Source organism: Brachyistius frenatus, unplaced genomic scaffold (genome assembly GCF_029030835.1).
Source record: "Brachyistius frenatus isolate BFR_SWC_R1_liver_20210118 unplaced genomic scaffold, ASM2903083v1 Contig_34, whole genome shotgun sequence".
Taxonomy (NCBI): domain Eukaryota; kingdom Metazoa; phylum Chordata; class Actinopteri; family Embiotocidae; genus Brachyistius; species Brachyistius frenatus.
The window spans coordinates 2545888-2573664 of record NW_027210633.1 but is presented as its reverse complement, the minus strand read 5'-3'; the positions used below and the strand labels follow the sequence as shown (position 1 = coordinate 2573664).

The following is a 27777-nucleotide window of genomic DNA, read 5'->3' as shown; positions in this document are numbered from 1 at the left end:
AATTAGAGTGTTAGTAGGTAAGTATGTGATATGGGACACAGTAATGGACGTGGCAAAGGAAAGCACAACCTCCATTTGGGAAATTTACTTTTACAAAATAGTGAGTTTTAAAGATTAAAAAGTTGTCATCAGATAGAAAAAGTAATATCTGGGTTTGCTTTATTAAGTTATTTGTAAGTTAAATGAGAAATTTGGACATTTTCTGTCTGTGATAAAGGTACATGTTTTCATAACTCTGGATAATAAATGCTGGTGTGCTGGTTCGTGAGCTACCTGTTCTGCAATTCAAGTTCTTCTAGCGAATCCTTGCTCTGTTGCCCTCCTCCATAAAGGTCAAAGGTCAGAGTTGATATAACATCACCATTGCTGGCAGGAATTCCTCGGCCAAGAGCGCTTACAGCTAAAAGTAGGAAAATGACCTGCTGGCACAAGAGTTTGAGAAAAGGAATGCCACAATGTGAAACAAGACATGAACATAGATCCTTCAACAACAGTGATTGTTTAATGATCACCCAGGACAGAAAATTTTAAAACGTGATACATACAGAAAAATGACAAAGCAAGCACTTACCAGGAAAATGGCAAATTCTGTAAGAAATAAATTGAAGGGTGACACTTTAGGAGGGATTTTTTTTTTTTGTTGCATTTTCACAACAGTCAAAAGATTAGATTGTCTGTCTCAGTGAGAGACAACACAATCACGTTATAACAGTGTTGTTTCATATTGTTTTAAGCAATGAGCTGCCCCACAAAATGCATCAAAGTGCTGCAGTCCATGGCTGGAGGGCACAGATGAAGAGGAATCACAGACGACAAAGTATCTGCTTTACGAAACACCACTCACTGAAGGTTTGACTACTTGCTGCAACAACATGAAATCCTCTTCTGTTACATCATAAAACTGGGGTCCTGCAGTTATTGGATGATTACGCAGTCCCGAAAACAGAAGAAAATCCTCCCACACGGGGAAGGTGATAACCTGTTTATGGACAAAGGAGAATGGTGAGATATTACTTCATTACTAAACGTGTGTTTCTTTTCTTCCATCTCCTTTTTAAAATCTGTCTCGAGTGTATTGACAATAGCTTTTGGTCTGTTCCTGCTGTTATTAGACTGGCCACTACTTTCTTTTATTTCACTGATTTGGCCTGTTTTGATGCAGCCTGCGCCCACTCACACACCTCACACCTCAAAGATATGACCCACAGTGAACACACAATTGTGCTGTGGATCAGTCTCTTCCCATGTAAATAGGCTCTCTTGGCTTTCGAAAAAGAGAATAAGATGGAAAGAAAATCAAAGTAAATTAAAAAAAGAGCGACTACTTCTCCTTGCCAGCTGCACTTCCCCGACACCTTGCTGCTCCTGACGGAGTCCAGCACCTAAATCTCCAGCACCCTTCCTGTTTTTCTGTTGATGTTGGCACTGGTTGGCTTGGTCTTTTTTTTTTTTTTCAAGTTATTCATCTCTGCACTCACCCACATAGTCTCTGTGAAGTCTATGAACACGCCTCCTTAAAAACACATCCCAAACCTCCACACTGGCAATCACACCAGTTCAGTTTTTACAGCAATACATCAAACTAATCTCATTCATTCACCTTTTCTTCACATCAAAACATCTCTTATGCAACCAATCTGAGAAACCTTGTTCCATCTTCAATAACGGCACAGAAGAATCCTTTAAATGAGTGATTGACAACCTGATTGGTCACATGATGACACCTGAGCTAGCTCCACTGATGAAGACTGTGAGGTGCAGCTGAAGGCTCAAAGGAGTGGACTCGGGGTTGAATTGAATTCTCAAATATTTAACTTCAATCACAAAAACACAACTTTTTTTTTTTTTTTTAAAGCACTCTAATGCAACTGTTCTGTCTTTATTGGTCGTTATAGTGATGTTTATTTATTCTTCACTGTCATTTAGGTGTTATTTGGATTATACGTTTTAGCATTGTAGTAATTAGTGATGGTGACAGTGGCATTATACTCAGAGGTGTTTCTAATAATATGACCCCATAGTGTGTGTAAATAGGGAGGACATCTTTGACTACAATGGAGTCCAGTTGAACACTAGCATTTATGGCAGAGCTGTTGTATTGAAATGCAAGAGATTGTACATGTGTTTCTAACAGAGTGGCCCCTGTGTGTATATTTTATAGTTGAATGGTATGTTTAAATAATCGTTGTGTTTGTTGTCATGTCAAATTAATGCTGCTTCTTTTGCCTGTGATTATTCAGTGTTAAAGCAGCTCTGAGGCGCTGTCCGTGGTGCTGAACAGCAGCGGTGGATGACAGTGACATCATTCGAGCTGACTGGCCCGAGACAGACATAGCTGCTAATGTGAACTCGTCGAGGGATGCGATAGCGTACAGTATGCATCTGGGGAAGGAAGCAGAAACAAAAACATTTGCATAAGAGTCATAGTTTACTCTGCACAACACCTTCTCTTGTTTTAAGATGAGGGCCCATAGATCACCATCTGCTCCCTCCTACAATGAATAAACTAGCTACACTGGTGCAATTTAGTGTTTCACAAGAGACATTCTGCTAAGATGAGAGGAAACGCTGTAAGAGTAGGTCAGCGTTTTGAAATCTAAGATCAAACTTTTCTTCAATACAATTAAATGTGTATGAATAAGCCTCTCTGTTTTTATTCAGATGCGTAAAATGTCTCATGTCATTTAACTTTTTGGCTGCGGCCCGCAAATATTTACTGAAAAACTGGTTCATAAATCACCTGACATTAATAATAATGTTCGGTCAGTTTGTTGTTTTTATGGACAGTGTTTGGAAAAGGGTTTAAAGACCTCCACAGGTGACACTGCAAACTTCTCCACCAGAGTCAGCAAGTGTTTTTTTTAAACTGACTCTTGTCAACAGGAACAGAAGTCTTCAGTAAGATGCTGCTCCTCCTCATGTTGTTGTTGTTGGTTGTTTTTTTTACCTCCACCTCCACCCTCCTTGCTCTGGTACTTTCTGTCCTCCAGATCTCAGTCTAATCTCTTTTATTTCCCTCTAAGGTTTACTGTAATCATCCCCACAAGCCTCCATTCCACGATCATCGCCGGTAATCATCCCCCAGTAAACTAAACAAATTTAATCCAAATGAAAGCAATATGTTTGAGCTCTGCGACTGGTGCAGCTCTGGATATGACGGTACTGTTCTGTCAGAGGTGTCCAATGGCTCCTGAGTCAAGAACTCGTACAGTAAATGCTGTTGGTTACAGACATTGATGACTTTGAGGATTCATCTTAATGGTGATGCCGATCACCTGACAGGTCAGTAAATGACTAATGACCTCCCCCTCAGCTGTACTTCGAGGTACCCATACAGCCTTGATGAAGGTTCGTCCTGAAAACAGAGATCAAATGAATATGGACCGATTTTAAAGAGAATGGTCAAAATCAGAGACCGAGAAAGACTTCATGATTTTAGTCCTTAAATGGCTCACTCTCCAAAACACTGCAATTCCCATGATGCAGTTCAGTCACACCTTTCATTCAACCTTGTTTGGCTGTTAAATGCCCTCTAATTTTAAACTCCATGCCTTCAGTTTTTAAGGCAGGTTTTCTTTCAAATATTGGAAGTCTCAAGCCTGAAGGTTTTTAAACACTGGAGCGCGATGCACAAATTACATTAAAAACTCGCATGAATATTTCAAATCAAGACTATTTGTACCGGCAGCGATGCGAATTGGCGACAGTTTTTTAATAAAAAAAAAAAAAAGGTTTAAACAGAATCATTCCTTAGACAACATGAATTCGGCATCAGTGATGAAGATCTTGTTCTCCTCCTCACTCAACAAAAGAAAAGGAGAAATTGGTACATCAGCATCCAACGTTTGGCTAGCAGTTAGCCAAACCTGCACACTCTTGCCTGCTTAATGCCATCTACATCCAAAAATAAACTTCATAAACATTATTGATAGCCCCGTTATTTGGCCATGTTGCTCTTGAGATCTTTGTCATACAACAGCAGGTGGCAAGAATCAACATTATCATGTGGAGTTGTGATGTCTGTTTCACTTTAGCGTAATGTGATTGGTTGATGACTTTAGCCATGATGCAAAAGCTCAGAAAAAACACCCACCTTTTCAAAAAAGAGTCGCTTTTTTGTAATATGTGTACTTTGTGTGAAAGTACTCACAACAGTACAACAGTTTGAAAAAGATATATTGGATTGCACAAAAAAATACCCTACGTGTCAACAAAACCCTGACTACATCTCTACGACATCACTATGACATCACTATGACATCACCAGGGTTATTTTCTCAGGTTTCAGACCGGCCCTCCTGTCAGAAAACAGTCATTTCAACAGGTTGAGTTCACCTTTAAATTGCTGGCGTCTACCCTGGCACCACTCCAAGACCAAATTTATAGTATTTTACAAATGAGGTGCAGATTAAAGAGGCAAAGTGGCCCAATTTTCAGTCTAAGAAATATGTTTGTTCATGTTACAAACAGTACATACTTTTAGCCGCATTCTTTTTTTTCTCTCTTATAAAAGTCTAGTTTGGTTTATTTTGTTTTGCACCCTCAATCCTACATTAAAAAAAATAATAATAATAATTTGAGAGTAAAATTCAGACTAGGCAGTGTGTGTTTTCTTCTTTACAGTGTCTCTGTATATAAGCGGCCAGACTACAACAACATCAAACCATCAAGCCACAGCAGAGCTACAGGCAGCAACATCTGGGATTTTGGAGAGTCAAAACGAATGTCAGCTTTCTTTCTCTCGGCGTTCAGCAGGTGATATGAGCTGATGGGTGACAACGATAATGAGTAAAATTGTGAGGATTTCGGAGTAAAATGGTCATTCATTCCGGACTCCTGATGCGCAGTCAGGAGGACCAGCCGTGCGTGTAGCGCTGCTTCTGAACGTCTCCTCCCCTGTTTCTGCAGTGTTACTGCTTTTCTTTCTCGCTCATCGTTTCTTGTGCCAATGCTGCCCACTGCAAGAGTAAGACAAGACTTCCATTTGCATAACACCACACTCTTCTTTCTGGTCTGCCACCATTCCTCTGCTTGATATCCATCTTGTCCTGATCTGTGTACTGTGTGGTTTGCGTCCTCTCAATCCCTCACCATTCATTGACGCCTACTCTCATGTGCAGTCCTTTTTGGGGTTTTTTGCGTTTTCCAGCTCAGATTGAAGAAGAGCAGGGGATTTTTTTTTTTTTTCACTCAGTTTATTTTTCGGATATAAAGCAAACACCCTTAAAGCCTTTAGAAATGACAGTTTTGAAGAATTTCTGACTGATACAAGCGGGACGGATAAGGACAGACCCAGTAGGCTAATTTAATTTATTATTTTACGCATCAACAATCGCACGTAGTGTGGAGAGGGTAAAGCTGAAAACGCATTGTGGGTTTTTGAAACATTACTTAGGTTTGCGGAGGGTGTCGCGGCGGTGGAATAAGGAGAGGGTTTAATGACAGGAACTAATCCGACTGTGTTAAGTTTGCTGATGTAGTCTACCTGTCAGAGAAAATAGCGAAGCACCGTGGAAAGCTATACGCATCATTTCCAAGACACCAGCGCAATAAGCCAACACCATTACACCAGCTTGCTGTGTAACTGGCACACGGGGTGTCTTCCTCTGTTGAACTGGTGCAGGGTATCCACGCTGTGACCAGGATCCAGCTGAGATTCGGGGCTTTCTGTGAGTATCTGTGGGACCGCTGTGCGCACAGAATTGACCAGTCTGTTTGTTCCTCCTGCACAGCCTACTGATGGAATAATCGGCTTTGTTCTGCATCTGTAATGTCCAGCGATCCGGTTGTTTCTGAGCCCATTTGTAACTTCGCATTTTTAATATTCTCTAGTCTGTAACAGTGGTGTTTTATTTGTTTGTTTGTTTGTTTTTTACCTGATTTGCAAAATCTACTTGCGGACATATCTGTCTTCTTAAAACTGTAATGTTGAATACTCTGTTTTTCATGGTGATTATAAAACTGTTTTTTTACAATTAGTTGGTTTAAGATGACCTGTCTTTCTGCAGAGCAATATGAAGGATAAGTTCATCTCCTGAGGCCACAACTTCCACTCTGGAGTGACTCACTGACAACTGCATCCAGGTGAGTAATCTAGTTTATCACAATATTAAAAATAGGAACTAGTACTAAAAAGCAAAGCATTTGTGCATTAGCATCTTGTTTTTGTCTCCACTGTGCAGCTCTGAAACTCACAGTTGCATGCAAACCAACAGGGCTCATCTTTTCTGCTGAGATTTCTCTCTGTTAATTGTGTTAGTTGTTTTTTGTCTTTGACACGAGGTCTTAAGGAATTAATCTTTCCTTTTGTTTTGTTTCGACACAGTTCCTGGTTTTCTTCCCTTCTGTTTGTTATCTTAATGACTTTTCATTCCCTAAATAGCAGAGATGACATTTATGAGGAGTCTGAGTACATATCGAGACTGTCACCATTTGAAAAAAACACTCACAAAATAAGTGCAGGCATCAAAGTGTGACTCATTATGTACAAGTGTTTACTTGGCAACCTCAGACCTGTGCTCAGGAAACAGGAAGACATTTGAGGATTAAATCATGATAATTATATTTGGGTCAAAGGAAATTTGTTTATTTTTTGTTGTCGTTTTGGATGAATTTGAATTCTTGAAGGTTAAATGAGAAACTCTATGAGATGTGTGTCTTCTTGCTGGACAACATGTCGATCTGCAGCGTTTAATCCAGAAATAATTGTTGAATATCTGCATCCTCAGAATCAATGTCAGTAAGGTGAAAACTTTCATCTTTGGTATTTGTGTTGTCTAAAATAATCTGGTATTCTTTGAGGACACAAGACTGTGCATCTTTAAGTATCTTGTTAGCTCATTGCTACCTGGTGGTCTCAGCATGCCACTGAACACTATGGTACCACTAGAACAGATGGCAAGACATAGACACATTTTGTCTCTATAGTATTGTCCAAAAAAACATGTTTTATTCCTGCGTTCCCACCAGTTGGAGAGATTTTGCCATAGAAACGTCTCCCACTCAAAATTTGTGCAGCGATTTTGCACCAGATCAAAGCAACTGTATATTTATTCATTTATTTATTGTTGATATATGTTAATGGCCTGAATATATATGATATCATACATCAGTGCTTTGGAGTACTCGATCCTCCTGAACAGGCACCAAACAGGTTGTTTCATTTCTCTCGTAGTCGCTGTCCATGGTGCTGATGTTTCCCCTCAAACTGATCAGCAGACGGATGTTGAGCTGTTGCACAGAGCTGTTGTTGTTGTTGTCGCAGGAATAGAGTCTGTTGATCCTTTATTTATAAACTTACAAACAAAAAAAAGACAAATCAATTTCTGCATCTGTGTTGCGCTGCTTCATTTTAAAATGTGGCCTTGATGGAAAATGCATCACTCCTGTTATGCAGGTTAGAGTGGAGAACGCAGCTTTTTTTTTCTGCTGCATGTCAATGAGAGCATGTGCCATACATAAAGCATTGTCACATCACTTCTGCTGTAGGTATTCAACCTATTTTTGAGATGGAGATGGTTTTAAAAATTTAATTAGGGAGCACCAGATTACATTACTTGGTATTTTTTCCTCTCTCTCTTGCTCTGTTCACACTGATGCAGATGCTGATCCTCTGGATAGCACTGATGCTGAATTGTTCACTCAAGCTGTTGAGATTCTGCTGCCAAGAAAAGCGCTGTGGAATTATTTTAAGTCTTCCCCTGATATAGCTTGAATAGCTTACATAAAAGGCAAAAAAAAAAAGAAAAAAAAGGTGTTTACAAACTATTAGCATTAAACAGCACATTATACAGTATATGAGAGGTAGGCTGCATTTCTATTAGAGTAGAACTGTTTCTCCTTTTAAAAAAATGTCTCTATCAATTGGCGTGCCTGAGAACAACTGCTCTTTTCTTGTTGTTCTCATTGTCAGTGGAGATTATTTTTGGACTCGCATCTAACTTGACAGTACACGGCGGACTGAGTCAGTTTTTCCCTCGATACTACAGGTGCAGAGGGGAACAGTTTTCCTGCTGCTTAGCACAGGATGACCACATTACATGTGTGGGAGTTGGACAGGGTAGTTCAATACAAGTGACTCAACGATTAGTAGGTGCCAATATTTCTGGCTCTCCATACTCGGACCAACCAAACTGTTGGATCCCACGTCATTTGCATACAAAAGAGCATGACTGTGAGCACTTTTGTGATGTTAAAGCTTTCCTTGTGGAGGTTATTTCGAGAATAGCGCTGTGAGTAATCTGAAACGGTCGATCTGGCTCTCTCATCCACCACACAAATGTGTTTTTCTTCTGTCTTTCAGAGGTTTGTACGAACCCCTTCACATGTGACGTGCATTGATCTCCAGCATTAGAAGACTCCGAAACTCATCATGTTTCTGCACAAGCGTATCTTGAACTGCACTCCACCTGTCACCCCGTGCATGTTCATCTCTCTTTTGCTGGTTCTGCTACCGGGAGTCACTCACTTCTCCCACGGAAGTGCCAGCCACGAAGATGAGGGCAGCACACCAGGCAACTGCTCCAGTGATGATAACTGCTCGGAGGGTGTGGTGCTGCCCATGTGGAACCCCCAGAACCCCGCGGTGGGTGACAAGGTGGCCCGTGCCATTGTTTACTTTGCAGCTCTCATATACATGTTCCTGGGCATGTCCATTATCGCCGACCGCTTCATGTCTTCTATCGAGGTCATCACCTCTCAGGAAAGGGAGATCACCATCAAGAAGCCAAACGGTGAGACGACAACGACTACAGTGCGCATCTGGAACGAAACGGTATCCAACCTGACCCTGATGGCACTGGGCTCATCGGCACCCGAGATCCTGCTGTCTGTCATCGAAGTGGTCGGCCATAATTTTGAGGCTGGATCTCTGGGTCCCAGCACTATCGTGGGCAGCGCTGCATTCAACATGTTCATCATTATCGCTATCTGTGTCTATGTGGTGCCAGAAAATGAAACCCGTAAGATAAAGCACCTGCGGGTGTTTTTTGTCACCGCTGCCTGGAGCATATTCGCCTATATCTGGATGTATCTCATCCTGTCTGTGTTCTCCCCTGGAGAGGTGGAGGTTTGGGAGGCCGTCCTCACCTTCCTCTTCTTCCCACTGTGTGTGCTGCAAGCCTGGATCGCAGACCGCCGCCTGCTCTTCTACAAGTACGTCCACAAGCGTTATCGCGCTGACAAGACCCGCGGCATTATCATCGAGTCGGAGGGGGACGCCATGTTCACCAAGATGGACTTGGAGATGGACGGGCAGGGTGTGAACTCCCACACTCACCCCAAGGAGGCTCTGGATGGGATGCTGGAGGGGGTGGAGGAAGGTGGAGGGATGAGCGCAGAGCAAGACCAAGAAGAGGAGGCCCGTCGGGATATGGCCCGCACTCTGAAAGACTTAAAACAGAGGCACCCAGAGAAAGACATGGAGCAGCTGATCGAGATGGCCAACTACCAAGTTCTGGTCCAGCAGCAGAAGAGCCGGGCCTTCTATCGCATTCAAGCCACCCGCATGATGATCGGAGCTGGGAACATCCTGAAGAAGCACGCCGCCGACCAGGCCAGGAAGGTGGTGAGCTGTCATGAGGCCAGCGGACAAGAAGAAGATCCCAACACCATCTACCTGCAGTTCGACCCCTCTCACTACCAGTGCTTTGAGAACTGTGGCTCGCTAAAGCTGTCGGTGAGCCGGCATGGAGGAGAAGGAGGCTGCACTGTTAAGGCAAGAGCAACAGTAAACATAGACATATTGTGAATGCTCAAGGTCAATTTATAATCAACTGTAAATGTGTGAGGCATAAAATATTCAGCATTTTGTCATAACTCAGTCACAAAATATTTAATATTGTCTCTGCTTCACAGGTGGACTACCGGACGGAGGATGCGACTGCAAATGCAGGCTCAGACTATGAGTTCGCTGAGGGCACCTTGGTCTTCAAGCCCGGTGAGACGACAAAAGAGTTCACTGTTGGTGTAATTGATGATGACATCTTTGAAGAGGACGAGCACTTCTACGTGCGGCTCAGCAACCCCCGCATCGTGCACCGGGCCGAGGTCGCCGTCCTGGAGCCGAGCTCCATCACCTCCAGCAACAGCACGGCGGGCCTCTCCCCACACGTTCCTCCCAAGGCCGCCCTGGGCAGCGCTCACACCGCCACGGTCACCATCTACGATGACGACCACGCGGGCATCTTTACTTTCGAGAGCAACTCCATGAGGGTCAGCGAGAGCATCGGCAACATGCAGGTGAAGGTTCACCGGACGTCCGGGGCGAGGGGGAAGGTGGCCGTGCCCTACCACACCATGGAGGGCACCGCGAAGGCAGGGGAGGACTACGAAGAGGTGTCCGGCAAGCTGGAGTTTCAGAACGACGAGACCATGTGAGTGCCGGCTCCTTCTCCTCATGTGATGTCTTGTTGTTGCTTCTCATCACTTGATTAAACATCGCAGCCCACACAATGGTATGTTAAACAGTCCTGCTAGATTACTGTAAATGATCTATTCTGGTAATGGATGATAGGACTATTTTTATGAGTCATAGATACGTTCACTCCGAGAAGTTTAGATCTTTCAGAGGGGTGACGTGGGAGGATAAGAGGATATAATTGCGCGGAACATAATGAAGCATTGTGGTCGACGTAAAAGAAGAAGAAGGAGGTAAAGTAGAGGAAGAAGTAGAGGTTCAGAGGCAGCTTTCCATGAATGAATGCAGAATTAAAATGCAACCCTTTGGGACTGCTGCTGAGGTTATATGGCAGTTCATTGTAATGCAGCACAATAAAGACTTCCCTGCAGAGAGCAAAGGAAGAGTATGTGATCGACACAGTAAAAAGGAAAGAAAATCAGACAGGTGACTTGCACTGCAGAGAGGAGGGGACGAGGGCTGAGCAACTACTGAAGCAGGTGCATGTGATGAAGCCTGTGTGATTATTTCAGCAAAAACGAGTCATAGATGCACCACCAGAGAGGCAGATAAAAAAGATCAGGGAGGACGAGTGCAGAGAGAGATGGAGCGCTGAAAGTGTGATGTTTTTCCAGCTCCACTCTTGAACGTTGTGTTGATGGGTTGGCTGAGCGATGAGCACACTTGTAGTGCTTGTTTTGAGCAAAAGAACCAGGCGATTATCCGCAGATTTCTTTTTGTATTTCAAAAAACAAAAATGCCCTCAAACGTATCAAGCTGATCACAAAAATGATTTCCTGCGCACCAAAGGAAAAAACAAAGCAGTAATACGTGTCAGATGAATCTGTCTGTGCGAGGAGTATTTCAGAGCCGCTGTGTAGGTGTATTGTGTAGGTCGGCTGAGTGGGAGGAAAGGCAGGTGAATACATGGTGCCAAAGAAAATGCAGATCTCCCTATTTGTCTTTTTTGCCTCGCAGTACAGGTGAGATTTGAATATATTGGTCTGTGTGTTTAGCAGTTTGGTTGTGCATGTCTTGTGTGTTTGCTTGCTTCTCACGCATAAGTGTGTGTGTGTGTGTGTGTGTGTGTGTGTGTGTGTGTGTGTGTGTGTGTGTGTGTGTGTGTGTGTGTGTGTGTGTGTGTGTGTGTGTGTGTGTGTGTGTGTGTGTGTGTGTGTGTGTGTGTGTGTGTGCTGAATCTACTTTAAATCCACATCAAACAAAATGTCACTCCAAAGGGGAACTCAAGGAGCTTTGTGAGCATCCAAAGCAATTAAAGGAAGTGAAGAGGGGTTAAAGGAGTCCCGAAAGTTCTCAACGCAGCAACCACCACTACAGAGGCTGTAGTTAATGAGTCAATAGTGCATAACAGTGCGAGATGAGAAGCAGGCAGCTTGCATCTGCATTCAAATGGAGACTGAGCAGTAGATAAAAGCCTCACCTACTGAGCCAAGACTCTGCTCATCAGACTGTAGTGGGACGATACCGACACAAGCATCTTCACGCTTCCCGTTCTCAGGAGTCATGCTTTGCTCAACAGTCGCCGTGCAGCAGAGGAGGAAGAACCGTGGACAGCAGGATCCAGCAGGGGCAGGACAGCTTGCTACCAGAAAAAAGGGATAAAAAGAAAGCCCAGACACAACGGGAAATGCCAAAGCTGTGCTCAGCTGCTCCTCAGAATAGCAGGCAAGGACTTAAAGGGGAATGCAGGAGTGCTCTGATCACAGGGGGAAAGGGTTCATCTCAGATCTTGAATCACAATTGTCAGGTCCTGACAAGCCGCAGCAGCTTCCTTATCTTTAACGATGAATCTAAAGTAATATTTTAATTCTCTTGTTGGAAAAGGGCAGCATTCGTGTCTGTGTGCCAGCTGCTTGATGTTGAACCATCCAGCCAAAGTCCTGTAATTTTTAAGAGTTGAAGATGTAGTATACCAGATTGCATTTTGTTCCTGCTTTATGCTACTCAGACGCTTCTCGAGTCAGACAACATTTTTTATGAGGTTGTTTAATTTGGAGCATTCAGTCAGTCCTCCTAAAAGATGCAGGTGAAGCCCCATCAGCGCTGTGTGTCCTTGTGCATTGCATCTTTTTCCGTGTCCGTACGTCTCTCTGTGTATTTGTATCTGTGAGCGGACGAACTTGTACACGCTCTGCGTTAACTGCATATCTGTGCTCCTCACTCCTCAGCAGGCTGCCAAAGTTCATCTTTCAAACAGAGCTGGCTTTTCTTACCCGAGTGTTTCCCTGGGCGTTCAGGACAAAGAGCTGACACTCAGCAGCAAGCCTCCAGGCACCTCTGTGTGTGTGTGTGTGTGTGTGTGTGTGTGTGTGTGTGTGTGTGTGTGTGTGTGTGTGTGTGTGTGTGTGTGTGTGTGTGTGTGTGTGTGTGTGTGTGTGTGTGTGTGTGTGTGTGTGTGTGTGTGTGTGCGTGTGTGTTACAGTGTCTCAGACTGTGTGTCTTCGTGTCTGTATGCATCTGCCTTTCGCCATCAATGTTTGAGCGCACAGTGGAACAGAAGAGGAGGAAGCCAAGTTTTAAGCTTTTGACACGGAGCCAGGAGGAACGGTTTAAAATCTGGGCGTGCAGTTAAATAATAATTTACCATCTAAATTCTGCACTGCAGTAAATAGATTATGATATACAGACAGAAACCTTTGAGCCCAAAAAAACAGGCTAACATAGAGATCCATTTTACATTCTGTGTTTTTGGATTAGAGGAAGATCTGCACAGACCCTTTGATGCCTGTGTGTACCATAAGCTTCCATCTGTTTTTGTTAGGCGCCTCGAAATGTGTGGCACTATGCACTAGTTGAGGCTGAAGTGAGTAACGGGGGCAGTTACATAAACTAAGATGAAAGAGATGTGACGGGATCACTTCTGAAAAGGGAAAATCAATACCCTGATATTCTTTATTTCTCTCGCTTAATGTAGTCAGGATCAATAACGGCCTGAATTTCCTGAAAAACACGGAGAAGAGAGGAGCGGGAGAGTCATTGTTGGGTAACATTAACGCATTCGTAACAGTTGAAACCTCTCTCAAATCATATGCTTCCTCTGTAAACTCATAAAGGGAGAAGGAAAGGTTTACTCCACTGATATGAGGCATCCATTTCTGTACTTTATTCTCACAGCAATCCAATTTCAGTTCTTAATTGTGCTACATTTATTAGCCTTGCTGGTGGCTCTCAAAGGAGGCATTGTTGGTCGATCAGTTGATCACATTGATCCAGAGTTAAATATTTCAACACCTACCTGATGTTAGGTGGATGAATCTGCATGACTTTAGTGTTCCTATTTTTTGTGTAATTTGTTATTTTCTCATGAAATATCTTTGCATCTACTGGATTAGACTGGCACAAAATACTGTACTGACATTCATGGTTTCCAGATGATTTATCCTAATCACTGTTAAGATCTCATGACTTTTTCTCTTGAGCCAACACCTTTTGGTTGGACTGCAATGAAATGTGGTCCATCACTTTGATGATCTTGGGCCAGCATCAGGTCAAAGTTCATTCCTATCAGCCAGCTGTACTTTGGGTTTAATGTTTTGTTTTCTAAAAGAAATGCTTATAACACGCTAGATGGTAAACATGTCATTACACCTACTGAGCATCATACTGACTATTGTCACTACAAACTAATTACCCTGCTATTAGCATTTACCACTGTGTTTAAAGTGTAGACTGTATATAAAAATGAAAGTGCAATACCAGTGAGAGCCAATAGGGGCTGGCTAATATATCTGATATATATATGTCATTATGTCAGCTAATTTCACTCCTTCTGAGAATAATTCCATAATTATTGAGATATTAGGCCTCAAAGAGAGGTATGTTTGGGGGTGTGCCTGGTTTAATAGGCATGCCTGGGGTGCAGTCATAGACTGTATCTAAACGTGGACGTAGCTCCACCCCCCAGCTTCTCCAAATATAGTAATTTCTGGCTTCGAACTGCTCAGGACTAGCAAGACTGCGACGGTCAAAATCCAAACTCAAACCATTGGGTGACGTCACTGTTGGTTACCGCTTCGGTGCAGTCAGCTTTCCAGTATAAGTGGGCGGGGCATAGTGGCCTTGCGTTCTCTGTCCCATCAGCCCTTCACTCCTCCCCAGCTCGACCAAATAGGGCAACTTCTGATTCCAAAAAACCAAGATGGCGATGGGCAAAATGCCGAACTGTAGGCTTCAAAACAGCAGCTCACAAACCAGTGGGTGACATCACGATGGGTTGCTGCTTGGTTAAATTACACCCTCACAGTAGCAAACAGCTAGGATGGCTGTAGATTGGAAATGAATCAGAATTGCTCCTCATCTCACTCATCGTTTCCTGTGCTTATTAATTCAGATCTCATGAAGAGGTTATTCTGTTATTCTGCCACACAGTTTTGTAAATACAAGTTATCAGTGGTCGTGTCATGTATCTCTATCAATGTCAAAAGGCTTTTCTTCCCATATAATTTGCCTCTACAAAATAACCCAGCAACTCAGTAGGGACACAATAATGTGCATATTTTATCTGCCGTAGACATGAAAAGCACATTTCTTCACATTGCAGCCGCTTTGTGTTCATAGTCAGCTACACTGTAGCCTCTCCAGGGCCGGCAGAGATTCAGTATCTTGCTCAAGGACACTTCTGCAATGTAGATATTGTACCTGCGGACACAGCGGTTTGATTCAAGACTCTTTAACTGAATGCTGTTGTCTGGTTCAATCATGGGAATTTGACATACTGTCATACATTTCACTCGCTGTCCCTACTGGCTTCGTTTTCGTCAGGGTGTCTGGAGGGCTGGAGCCTTTGCCTGCATGCAGAGGGTAGAAATCAGAAATACTCTTACAGGGCGAACGCACAGCCATAAAAATCACTCGTAACTGCATGCAGTGTGGAGTTTCCAGCCTTCATGACTTATTGTATATGTCTCTGGATTGTGGGAGGAAACTGGAGCATCCTTAAAAAAAAAAAAAAAACTGAATGTGGAGGAGAGGGAAACTCCAAATAAAGATCCAGAGCTACTTCAGGAATGACAGCTGCATGGTTTTTCTTTCTGTAGGTGACGGTCTGAAGCACAAAGCCATACCGCCAGAGGGCCTGACTTTCTTTTTTTATCAGGTTAATCCAAGTTAATCCAGCTAATTAACGCAAAAAAGAAGCATACTCCTTATTTTTGTGTGCATTCAACAGACTTCTTAGAAAATGTGACACCCTTTCTACAGTCTTATTTGCACCAGATTGCAGTGTGTCCCACTCATGCAGAGGAGATTATTGTTGTTCCAAATGGAGCACAAATCAATCATCAGAGCAAAGACAATCTGATGTGTGTGACGGATACAATTGCAGGGTATGTAATACTATGGCTTCTCAGAAACTATCCGAGGAGCGGAGCAGGCGGGCGGAGATGGCTGGTACACAGTGAAATGTGATATGCGGTAAGTGAGGACTTGATAGAATCCAACTGGGCCTATAATAATAAGAGTTAGCATCGACCTGCAGAGATATAGGGACCATGAGGTAGAACTGGATGGTGCCTTTCATGGAACCGATTCTTACAGTGGCTATTTCTAACTAACACGCAGAGAAACTTTTAAAAGATTACCAATTTTGAAAAACAGCTTGACATTGTGGGACCAAATATGCTTATCTAGTGACTTAAATGTCGAGATCCATACCAACGTGTGGTTTTACAGGGAGTTCCTTGCTTCTTCTTAAAAGTACTGATCCAGCCAATAAATAGATGCAGGACGTAACTTCCACAACTAACATCTGAATTCACAAATAGATGTTTTTATATTCAAAGTGAAGGGAGGAATAGCATCTTAGTTAGTGAGCTTCAGGGCTGCTGAAAAGTTGATGTTTTTAGATTTGGACACAGCCAGGCCAATTGTTTCCCTTCACCTCCAGACCATCTGCTGAGGTAAACTAACATACTGCTAGTCCGAGCTTCATATTTTCTGTACAGCCATGAGATGGGTATCAAATTTCTACTTTAACTCCCAGCAAGAAAGCAAATATAGCAAATAATATGCTGAAACTGAGACATTTAAGTGCTGCTTAAACTTTTTTAAGACTTGTTGCTGACATCAAATTCAAAATAAAAATATTTTTCATAAAATAATAAAATTTCTCAGTTTCAACATTTGATATGTTGTCTTTACATGATATTGTAAATCATTGCATTCTGTTTTCATTTACATTTAACATAGCGTCCCAACTTTTTTGGAAACAGGGTTGTAGTTTGTTAGTCCATGAGCCTAGTTAGTTGGTTTCTGGTAATCTTGCTAAGGCAGATTTGAAACCGTTCCAAAGTAAGATAACACATGGAAGCATTTTTTTTTACAAACTGTAAACACACATTTTATCTTTAAACTGAACCGACAGTTAATGTAAGCACTTAAAATCACTGGGGTCACTTGGATAATTTAACAATGAGACTGGTAGTATGTTGATTTGTGTTATCCTGTGTAGCACTATGAGCATCACTGAGTTCTCCTGGATTTTGTTGTGAAGTCAGATTTCTGCCATATTCACAACTGATTATTAACTCTTCCAAAATCTGGACCGAATTATTTAATGGGTCAGCATTGCTCTCCTACTTTCACCCTACCGTTAGCTGAAGGTTGGAACTCACAGGACTCACAGCTGATTTGAGTATACTATTGACTATTTCATTGAACTGATTTTTTTTTTTTTTTTTTTTACATTTTTCATTGGAGATGTGCATTTTTTTTGTATTCAGGTGTTGTAAATACTTTAAAATTTAAAATGTAAACTATAAAACTTTTTTTTTTAAATGACTTATTTTACATGTATGACTAATTTATAAAACCTAATCTAATCCTTTTTTCAGTCTATTTTAAAACCTTGAGTCAGTTTTGATTTGTTCACCATTCACAATAACACCCACCCTTTTGTTGTTAGTGCAAATGAGCATTAGACTCTTGCAGCAGTTTAAATTGCTGGCTAATCAGAGGGATGCATTACATGATCCCACTTCCCTGCTGCTTTTTGACAGCCTTTAATCTCTGGTTTGTATTTTAGTGGGGAGTCGGCAAAATGTAAATGTTTGTCTGATCTTCTGCAGTTAGATTCTGCTCATCTCGGTACGCTGCAGCAAGACAAACAGAATCTGCTTGAAGTGTGATGTGATATCAAAATGGCTGCTGCGTGAGTAGCAACTGAGCCTTCACATTTTATTTTAAGGCATTGCCATGATGCTTCAAAGTAAACTTACCATGTACATAACCTCTTTGTTCCCATTGTGAGGACTCTAGGCTATACCGCGATTCACTTTGCTCCCACTGGCATGACTTTCCCTGACATTAGACAGCGAATGACGTCTCGTTGGTGTTTAAAATAAACTTCTCTTCGGCAAGCAAAAGTGCTTCCTGCGTGTTGTCAAATCCTGAGTGTATATGTGTAGACAGAAATAGACAGCCACCCACACATCATTAGGGAGATGGAGGGAGAGGGAGCGAGAGACTGATTGTAGGAGAATGAGGCAGGCTGAAGAAAACATGTTGGTCACAGTCTAACATCGAGGCCTCACGTATTTTTGTAGCTCTCAGATTTTAAGAGCACAAACTGTCTTAAGAGTTTGCTCTAACCTGCACGGATTCCTCGATAGGCCGTGTCTAATTTCCACAGAGAACAAGATAAAAATTAAATTTCCAGTGACTCGTAACTTGAAGTGTGTGGGAGAGGAGTGGGCTATTTCACTACTCTCGTGCTCTAATGAAATTAATGGTGGAGATGGAGTCCGCCCTCTTGTGGGAAAACATATATTTTATTCTCTAAATTTGTACATGATGTTCTGCAGTACAGTCTATCTGTTAATTTGTGGAAATCTTGAACTTGCATCATCTTATCTAACAGATCTGTTTTCATGATTCATCGTGTAGGCAGTCTACCTCTTGGCTGCACTGGTTTTATTCCAATGTCTACAAAAGCATTGGCTTCGCATTAGAAAGTTCTCTCATGGTTGCCTGTGTTTTATTTTGAGTCAGGTAACAAAGGCTTAACGTAGGTCACTCATATTGACGGCTTCTGTTATTTCCTTAATAAAGGTAATTCATAATTCATCCATCTCTCTTTGGTTCGATCCTCTACTTGTTCCCTCGACCCCATCTGCCTTTAGGAAACTGCTGAATGTTAAGGTCATCGATGATGAGGAGTACGAGAAGAACAAGACCTTCACCATTGTGCTGGAGGAGCCCATACTGCTGGATGTGGGGCAGAGACATGGTGAGTTGACGACACAGCTTCCTCATTATTTTATGGCTTGAAATAAACTAAGGCTTTGTATCTACTCTTTTTTATTTTTCTTGAAATTCTTGAGCAAGAGCAGCACTGACACATTTTTTTTAACTGTGTAGAGTCGCTTTGGTGTTTATCATGGCCAGGCTTTAAGTTGGAGGACTCAAGGTCTAATTGTTGCACTTTTAAATAGCTTTAGTGGAAGTAGGTCAGGGAGAGAAATAAAATACAAAGGATTCATTTATAATTTGTATACACATATATATTATTGAGGGCTGTAATTCAGAGTGTGGACTCCAGAGTTATTTGTAATCATGTTTTTATGATTGATTTCCTACCAAGTAGATAAAAACTGTGCCTCAACCTCATAGTAGCTAAACCCCCCCACTATTGCCACCACAACATCTCTAAATAATGAAGTCATAATTGTCACAGTGACCCACTGTTCAAACTGGCTCAGGTCATGTGGCACATACACAAAAAGCATGTTAAAAATGATCAAAAGTAAAGATGGTTTGACAGTATTTGAAACAGCTTAAATTAAATAGTTGGAAATGTGATTAATCAGCAAATGTTTAGGTGACCCATAATATACTTAATTCTCCTGTGAGCATTGTTATTGAAGAATATACTGTATCTATTGTAATAACATTTCACCGCAGATTTATTTAAAATAATAACACACAGGTGTTAAAATGTGTCAATAAATAGATATCAAATGATTAATCTCTTCCTAAATAGAATTAACAAATAGGAAAATAAATAAATAATTGAACAAGCAATGAAAAATATATCCAAATAAATCAGTATCCACTGATATAAATAAATGTCTGTGTACTATTTAAAACTCCAATACAACTTGTTTTTGTGGTTTTACTTAATTTAATTAACTCTGAGTACCTACTGTTTGACAATTTTTTTATTTATTTCAATAATGATGCCTGTCAATCAACGACTGTGGATGTGATTAATTATGATTGGCTGCTCCTTCACTCAGAAGAGATTCATGTAAAAACACTAACAGACGTTAGCACACAAGGAAGACTGAGTTTCCTTATCACTCGATTCTGTGTCCTATTAGGCAATCATTCTCTTCCTATAGCGCCATGCAGTAAATACTGAATGATGGTTCATACATCTGTTCCTTCGCTGCAGGAGACACCAACGACAACAAGACAGCAGTGGGACCAGAGGACACGTCAAAGATGGGCTGCCCCTGTCTCGGCGAGCACACCAAGCTGGAGGTGGTTATCGAGGAGTCCTATGAATTTAAGGTAACTCTAAATGAGCAGCTTTTTATTCTCACTATTTTGGGATCCCTCATAAAATTCTATATGCTGAAACGCACCATACCTGAATCCTTGAAGTGTTTTATAGACGCTGGGAGAACATAAACAACCCAAACAGCTCAGAAACTCTGGAGGATCATGACAAAGTCAAACAGTGATATTTGTTACTTCTGCAAGTTTCAGTTATGTCACAGTCTTCTGGGCTCGACTGCTGGGGATTAATATTTAATCTAACTATGGATGTGTGATGAATTATGAGTTTTGTTCATGTAACTAATGGTGCTGCCAGTTGAGTCATCCGCTCATCATTTCATCCGACTTGAATAGTCAAAAGTTGTGCAAATTGTATCATTTGATCGTAATGCACCCTGTAAAGCTGTACTCCATGCAATCTGTTCGATTATTTGATTAGACTCTCCCTGCCTGGAAAATGTTTAAACTTTATAACCCCGTTTCCTGTGTCGTCTCCATGCCCAATCTGAGATAACCCTGATTACATCAGTATGACATCATGATTGTTATGCTCCCATTGGAGCCACAAAACACATTTTCTGACAGTTTTCATAGGTTTGTGTTGCACTTTATCCTCACGACTTAACTGATCTTCGAGTGTAAAATGGGTGGTATGCCCCTTTAAGATAATTCAAGAACATTTAAGCAGTAACATGATATTGCACTGATACCTACAGCTCCAGTTTCATGGCTCTATTTTCTGCTCTGGTATAAATCAGCTTGATGCTGTTTCCTGAGGGATGTCGGGGTTTTGTGCTCCCTGCATCTGTTTGTGTGACTTGCTGTGCACCACAGCGGCAGGAGGCATGCTGTTAATTGTACCTTAATTCACCACATCCATGTCCCAACCGTCATATAGTGTTGAGATGATATACATACTGAATATGTCGTACCTGTAAATGCACCTCTCGTCTGCTTCCTTTGCCGTGGTCCAGAGCACAGTGGATAAGCTGATCAAGAAAACGAACCTGGCTCTGGTGGTGGGGAGCAGCAGCTGGAGAGAGCAGTTTGTTAGTGCTGTCACTGTCAGCGCAGGTGAGTCGAGGCGTCCTGAAATGTCTCATCTGTTCATCCCTCTGAGACCAGACCTGTGGAAGATTGAGCCTGCAGGCTGGATCTTGCCCACCAGCTGCCTGTGGGGAAGAGAGGTTTTTTTTTTTTTAGATCCTTTAAAATCCCAAATTATCCTGCTTGACATTGTCTTAATTCAAAAAGAAAAAACACATTTTAAGAGATAATGATTAAAAGAGCTCACAAAAACAAAGCCTGTTTTAATACATTTTTATGATTGTATGCTGCATTCAATTTATTGCCGATAGTTTATTAAAAATGCATGATTCACCACATCATAGGTTAGGTTAGGTTAGGTAGTTACTTTATTAACCTAACCTAACCTATGATGTGGTGAATTCCTCATGTGGCTCACCATAAAATCTAAACTGGCCGGCGCTGCCCGAGCAATTAATGGTTCTGAAGAATTTATGTAGAAGTATGTGCTATGAAGAACTCTTTTTAATTTGCCCGTTCAAAAACCATTCATTTGGCTTTTTAGAACATTTTAGATCTGCACTGGTGCACAACACAAGCAGACTTCGACGCCAGAGATGTGTCATTTTGTTTATGCGCTCTTTTCTCTCATTTGTTCTCTAATTTGCATGCAGTGTATGTATAAATAGAAAGTACGCTTCCTGCCTATATGTACGTGTATATCACTGAGTCATAGATATATACATACATATGCATATATATATTTACAGGTTTAATGTAATGATCTGAAAAGGTTGCAGCCCCAACACCTGCACCAGATGGCTCATAGATGGTGAAGGACGGTTTAATGTTGGCTGGATTTTGCAGTTAAAGATATTATAAAAGTTTGACTAAAATATAAAACTGGAGCTATTTACTGTTTCACCAACTCTATAATGGTTTACTAAGTGCACAGAGCTCTTGAAGGGATTGTTTGAAAATCGTTATTGTTCGCAATCAATTTCATGTTCTGTTTATGTTCAAGGCTGAGCAGTATTATAATATATATTATGATATTATTATATAACAGACTGCCCTCAGTTATGGCTGGTTGAAGTCAGTCTGTAAAAATGCTGTCAAGGCTGACTGAAACAGGGTGTTGCTGGGATTGTGGCTGTAGTCATGGCTGTGCTCTAGTTACATATTGCTTTTAAAGGGTGTGACACCAGCTACATGCAGGGGTTGTGTGTGTGCAGTGAAGTGACATATTTGTGATGGCTAAGTACTCCTGTGGTTGTATTGGTAACACATCTGTCATATTTGAACACAACTGGTTCAAATCCCGTTTGGCTTGATGATGTTTTCTAGGCTCATTTTAAGAGGGGCAGTAAAGAGTTGTCAAAGTGCAGCCACAAACCACAACTGGAGCCATAACCCAGGCAACAACCATGAACACAGCCACAGTTTCATCCACCGAAACCAGTGCAATAAATGTATTATGTAAACTGTCACATCATCTGTCCGTTCTGCAGAATCTAAAAAGCATTTCTCTAAGCTGGCAATGTGTTACAACCATAGACTGTATATAAAAGTGGACGTCTGAAAAATGAGGCTGAAGTGCCTTAAGCTGCAATACCACCAAGTGCCACTAGAGGTTGTCTCTAAAAGGCTTCCGGCTCCATAGACTCCCAATCAACAAGTATCATAAAATTCTCAGTCAATAAAATTTCTCCAAGAGGTATTTCGGTGTTGTTAGCTAAAGTAACTCCTTCTTATTTGTTTTTTGGCCGTCCATCTGGAAATAATCCTGTCATTAATTAGAAAATAAGCTTAAAAAAAACTTGTTTTGGGGGGTGGGTCTGTTGGATTGATGATGTGGGGCAGTCAGGTTACGGCTAAGGGTGGGCGGGACATAGTATTGCCGGGTTTCCAATCAGATCGAGTGAGGTCCACTGCAAACTGCTCGGGACTAGCAAGATGGTGCCGACCAATTTCCAAACTCGAGGCGTCATATCAGCCGTTCACAAACCAATGGGTGAAGTCCCTGCTGGTTGCCGCTCGGTTACAACTAACTTTTTATATGGATCAGGGGGAAATAAAAAGCTTATGACGTCATGCTCAACCAGGTCAGAAACAAAAAAATCTCATCAAGACCATTTGGGGTCTCTGTAAAGCCGTGATGTCACCAGCAGGTCAAATATATTTACAGTTTTACAATCTAATTCTTTCAAACAAAGTTTTCAAAGCGCTTTACCGAAAAAGCAGAAGCAGCACCTCAGGTAGGCCTTCATGCGTCTTCTTTCTGTCTTTGCCAGGTGACGATGACGAGGAGGAGAGCGGGGAGGAGCGCCTACCGTCCTGCTTTGATTACATTATGCACTTCCTGACAGTTTTCTGGAAAGTCCTTTTCGCTTTTGTCCCACCGACTGAGTACTGGAACGGCTGGGCCTGCTTCATTGTGTCTATTTCCCTCATTGGCGTTCTGACAGCTGTGACCGGGGACCTGGCCTCACATTTCGGCTGCACCGTTGGTCTCAAAGACTCGGTCACCGCTGTGGTGTTCGTGGCCCTCGGCACCTCTGTTCCAGGTGGGCTTCTGTGCTGTCAGTCAGCTCTAATAGCAGACTTGTCCTGCGTTTCTTCTGAGCTTTGCCCTTGCAGTCGAAGCAGCTGTTTGGGGGAAAGAAGGGTAACCTCTGCCTCCGCCTGTGCTGTCGGAGGAATTCTCTCCAGAGCTCTGGTCTTGGCCATTAACAAGCTGTAAACAAAGAAAAAAACACAGTTTAATTTGTTATTCTCTGCATAATTGTACTCCCATTTCACTATGTCCTAAACACTGGCACAAAGAGGCACAAATGAGAGTCTGAAATTGAGTCTTTGACAGCTTTTCACATCAAACATACTCTCCCTGAAGCTGGCAGCGAAATCATGCTGAAAATCACCCAAACAAATTAGAAGGCAATAATTACAGAGTTACAGGAACCACAGATTGTGGCAGTAATGGCCTGAGATACACTTGTTTTGGTGGACAGAGAGGTTCAGAGACGTTATCTTCTTTTGACATTTGTCGTAATTTACTTTTATTAAATAATGCATACCTGCAAATCTTAATTCTACAGATCAGTCAGAATTCCATTTGCTAGAACAACCCGGATTTTATTCTTAATACTTTGCATTTTTGATTTTAGGACTCTGAGAATGAAACCAAAATCCCCTAATCAGTAGTTAAACACCCCCTTACAGAAAATAACAAATGTGTTTCCCATGTTTACCACATGGAATACATGTGATCATATGTATGACATATGTTTACCACATGTTGGAACATATAATAACATGGGGAAAATATGTGTGAAAAGTCTTCACATGGGAATCTACCTGTAGCTTTTAGGCTAACAGACAGATAAACAAGTGTTCTATCAATGTAATCACCAGAAATGTTAAAAATATTCAACTATGTTGAACTTTTCTTTGATAGCATTTAAAAGTGAGACGCCCATCAATATTAGCTGATGATATAAAGAATGACTTTTCCAAAACTTGTCCATACCAATAGTATCAAACAAACCTAGAAAGTATCAGTAAATCCATGTATTCATGATTAAAAAGAATTAAATTACGACTTAACATTTATTTTATTTTCCTGTAGGCTCATGTCTTTAAATACCTTCAGGCTATGTTATAAACATAGACTGTATATAAAAGTGGATGTTGCTTCCAGGTCTGAAAAATGAGGCTAATGCTTGCGTGCCTTCAACTGCAGTACCACTGAGGACCGCTAGGGGATGGCTCCAAATAGGCTCTGACTCCATAGACCTCGATTCAACTTCTCTCATGAAATACAAAGTCAATAAAACATTTCCACAAGTAAATATGGTGTCGTTCGCTAAGGTCACTCCTTTCTATTAGTTTTCCGGCGGTCCATCTGAAAATAATCCCAGAATTAATTACATATCAGGCATTTTTGACATTTAAATTACAGGTCTGTAGTGCACTCAGGTTTCCTCTATCGGTGGGCGGGGCGCAGTGTCTTTGGGTTCCCAATCAGATCGAGCCAGATCCCCACTTGCTCGTCCAAATATGGTCCATTCTGGCTCCAAAATAGCAAGATGGCGATGGCCAAAATCTGAATTCGAGGCTTCATAACAGCAGTTCACAAACCAAGGGGTAACGTCACATTTGGCCGCCGCTTTTTGTAAAGTCTTTGGTAGTTGTGGGATTTAAGCAGATGATCCGAACAAAAATGTACCCCTGTCAGAGTCTGTGGAGACCACTGACCTCCATCAGTAGCTGAGTGTTACAAATTCACCTATTTTTGTTTTTTATAGACACATTTGCGAGTAAGGTGGCTGCCATCCAGGATCAATACGCTGACGCCTCTATCGGGAATGTGACTGGCAGCAACGCGGTGAACGTGTTCCTGGGCATCGGGGTGGCGTGGACCATCGCGTCTGTTTACTGGCAAACCAAAGGCAAGGTGTTCAAGGTGAACCCGGGCTCGCTGGCCTTCTCCGTCACCCTCTTCACCATTATGGCGCTGCTGTGCGTGTTGATGCTGCTCTATCGGCGACGTCCCAGCGTGTCGGGCGGAGAGCTCGGGGGCCCACGGACAGCCAAGCTCATCACCATGTTCCTGTTCCTCTCCCTCTGGTTCATCTACATCCTCTTGTCCTCCCTGGAGGCGTACTGCCACGTGCCTGGCTTCTGAGACAGAGGGAAACGCACAAACACGAGTCCTCTCCTGGTTTTAACAGTGTACTGAACGTGTTTTCTCTCTGTTTTTGTCTATTTTCACAAAAGTTTATAACTATTTGTATCATTAGTTATTATTGATACCACACAGTATCGGACTGACTTTGAATCTTTGGACTTTGGACCTTTGCTATCACCCACTATGCTGTGAGGGATAGCTTTAGCCTCTGAAATTGAGCCTCTCTCAACTTTTTTTGTCCTTTTTTTATATTATGTTACACAGGACATTTATCTAATAATTTACCTAATGATCAATCCTTCTGTCACTTGACACATACAGCACAGCTTCTTGCGTCATGTCCTCTCTCTGTGTGGACAGCTATTTGAGTTATCATTAGGGAAGTACAAGCGAGCATTCAAAAGATTCCTTGTATTTGGCGAGTGCTATAAAATGGAAAATTAAAGATGATGCATGGGACGACATTGGTACTTGACACTTATATAAAATGAAAGACTGAAGTGACCACTAAAACATATTTGTGTGATGATATTTATTACTCAATCTATACATTTATTATTCATTGTATTTCATGTAAAAGATGAACATTGTGCGTGGGAGTTTTGTGAAAGACTAGGTGTGTTTAATTTTGCACGTGATCAGATTAACAGTTTCTTGGTAAACTATTTTAAAGTACTGTATGTAATATTTTGACATGGCTGTTGACGTGTTGATGTGTTCCTGTACATGTGAATCACAGCTGTATCATATTCTTTTCACTGCCTGGTGCCCTCTCCAACAAACAGTATCATGTTGGACATAGCCATTTTTAGAGATCCTTTTTCTTTTTTACGACATGAATCAACCTGGAGCAGAATTGTTCAAATCCTCTGAGCACATTAATGATTTTTGCGTGTTTGTGTGTATGTGGTGAATGTGTGCTCCTCTGCTCTCCAGCACAATTTGGCTAAAGGCATGGCACTGTCTCCTCTCGGACTCCGCAAACGGTACAGGGTTGTTCATGGGAACAACAAAAAGAAAGTTGGAGTCTGAGTACGGATATGAACAGGACACAAGTTTTCTTATCTGTCATGCTGACACTGTGAACATTTTTCCGAGGATATCACTTTTAGAAAAAGCACAGCAGTGAGCAAAGGGACACTATTCCAATAAGAGTGAGAATGAGGTCCTTATCATAGCACAATCACCACAATATGTGCTAGAAAAGAAGACATGTACAGTATTTCCTGAGAATGTCTCCTTGTGTCGCACAGCAGTTGATAATGAAGTTTGTTTTTTATTTAATCTAGAATTGGTAGAGCCATATTTATTGTAACAGTATTACAGTAGAGGTATTTATATGATCAATTTTAGTTTTATTGATATGCACGTTTAATGTATAAAAAGTGGAAATAAATGTTGCTGATTTATGATGCCGCAAGATCCCTTGTCATCTTAATTTGACTTTTTATAAAGCTATTTTTTCAAGATTATGTCTGTAAAGACCCAAACACATGGTTAAAACATCACCAAAATTACCATAGCCATTAAATAACACATTAAACATGACATTCTGACAATATAAAACAATCCACTGTAAGAACTCAACAAACTGCAAGCTTATAACTACAGTCTAAGCAGCACTCTGACAGCAGAAGTATTCTGCACCTTTTTAGAGAAAGTGAATGCCAATAGATTGGCTGAGGAGTGCTGCTTTACAAATGTAAGTATCAAAAACAGGTGCAAGTTGAATTCAAGGACTTCTCATTGGAACCAAACAGAAAAAGAAACACGGGTTTGACTTGTACTTTGCTTCGTGATCAATAAGTCATTATCGTTGTCAGGCACACTGTTTTGCAAAGATTAAAAAGCCTTTAAGAAACTGGCTCACCGCCTACACACTTTAACTCTGCAGGGCACATACGAACAAGTGGCAGGCTGGTGTCAGCTGCCAGCCAATCAAAGAAGCGAGAGATAATTGTCACGTGCAGTTTAGAAAGTGAGTGTGAACATGCTCTGTCAAATTCTAAGAAGGCAAAAATATCTTTAAGGTAAATATATTTATCACATATAATCAACAGCAGCAGATATTCACCTGAAGTCATACTGAAAAATTTCCCTAGAAAAATAATGACATTAAAAAACAACCATATATATATATATAATA

At 41.5% G+C, this 27777-nt stretch overlaps 1 protein-coding gene across 4 annotated transcripts; it reads left to right on the top strand.

Annotated features, from left to right (window-relative positions):
- Positions 1-4694: 4694 nt before the first annotated feature.
- On the top strand, positions 4695-27051 carry slc8a4a (solute carrier family 8 member 4a). Of its 4 annotated transcripts, none has more exons than XM_069700619.1 (9): positions 4695-4755; positions 6009-6084; positions 8303-9715; positions 9856-10373; positions 18535-18641; positions 19809-19927; positions 20890-20989; positions 23236-23508; positions 25249-27051. In XM_069700619.1, the coding sequence occupies exons 3-9, from the start codon at positions 8372-8374 to the stop codon at positions 25626-25628; spliced, it is 2841 nt and encodes a 946-aa protein (XP_069556720.1). In that variant the 5' UTR covers positions 4695-4755; positions 6009-6084; positions 8303-8371; the 3' UTR covers positions 25629-27051. The 4 variants fall into 4 exon arrangements, with proteins under 4 accessions (XP_069556720.1, XP_069556718.1, XP_069556717.1 ...); XM_069700617.1 differs by lacking the exon at positions 4695-4755 and adding an exon at positions 4784-4966; XM_069700616.1 differs by lacking the exon at positions 4695-4755 and adding an exon at positions 4982-5669.
- Positions 27052-27777: the final 726 nt, after the last annotated feature.

What these genes read in the sequence shown, in the direction of transcription:
- slc8a4a (XM_069700619.1), top strand. Translation starts at nt 8,372, where the DNA reads ATGTTTCTGCACAAGCGTATCTTGAACTGCACTCCACCTGTCACCCCG. An exon ending in TTTCAGAACGACGAGACCAT is followed by an intron (nt 10,374 to 18,534) that starts GTGAGTGCCGGC and finishes ATCTGCCTTTAG; the next exon opens with GAAACTGCTGAATGTTAAGG. An exon ending in CCTCGGCACCTCTGTTCCAG is followed by an intron (nt 23,509 to 25,248) that starts GTGGGCTTCTGT and finishes TGTTTTTTATAG; the next exon opens with ACACATTTGCGAGTAAGGTG.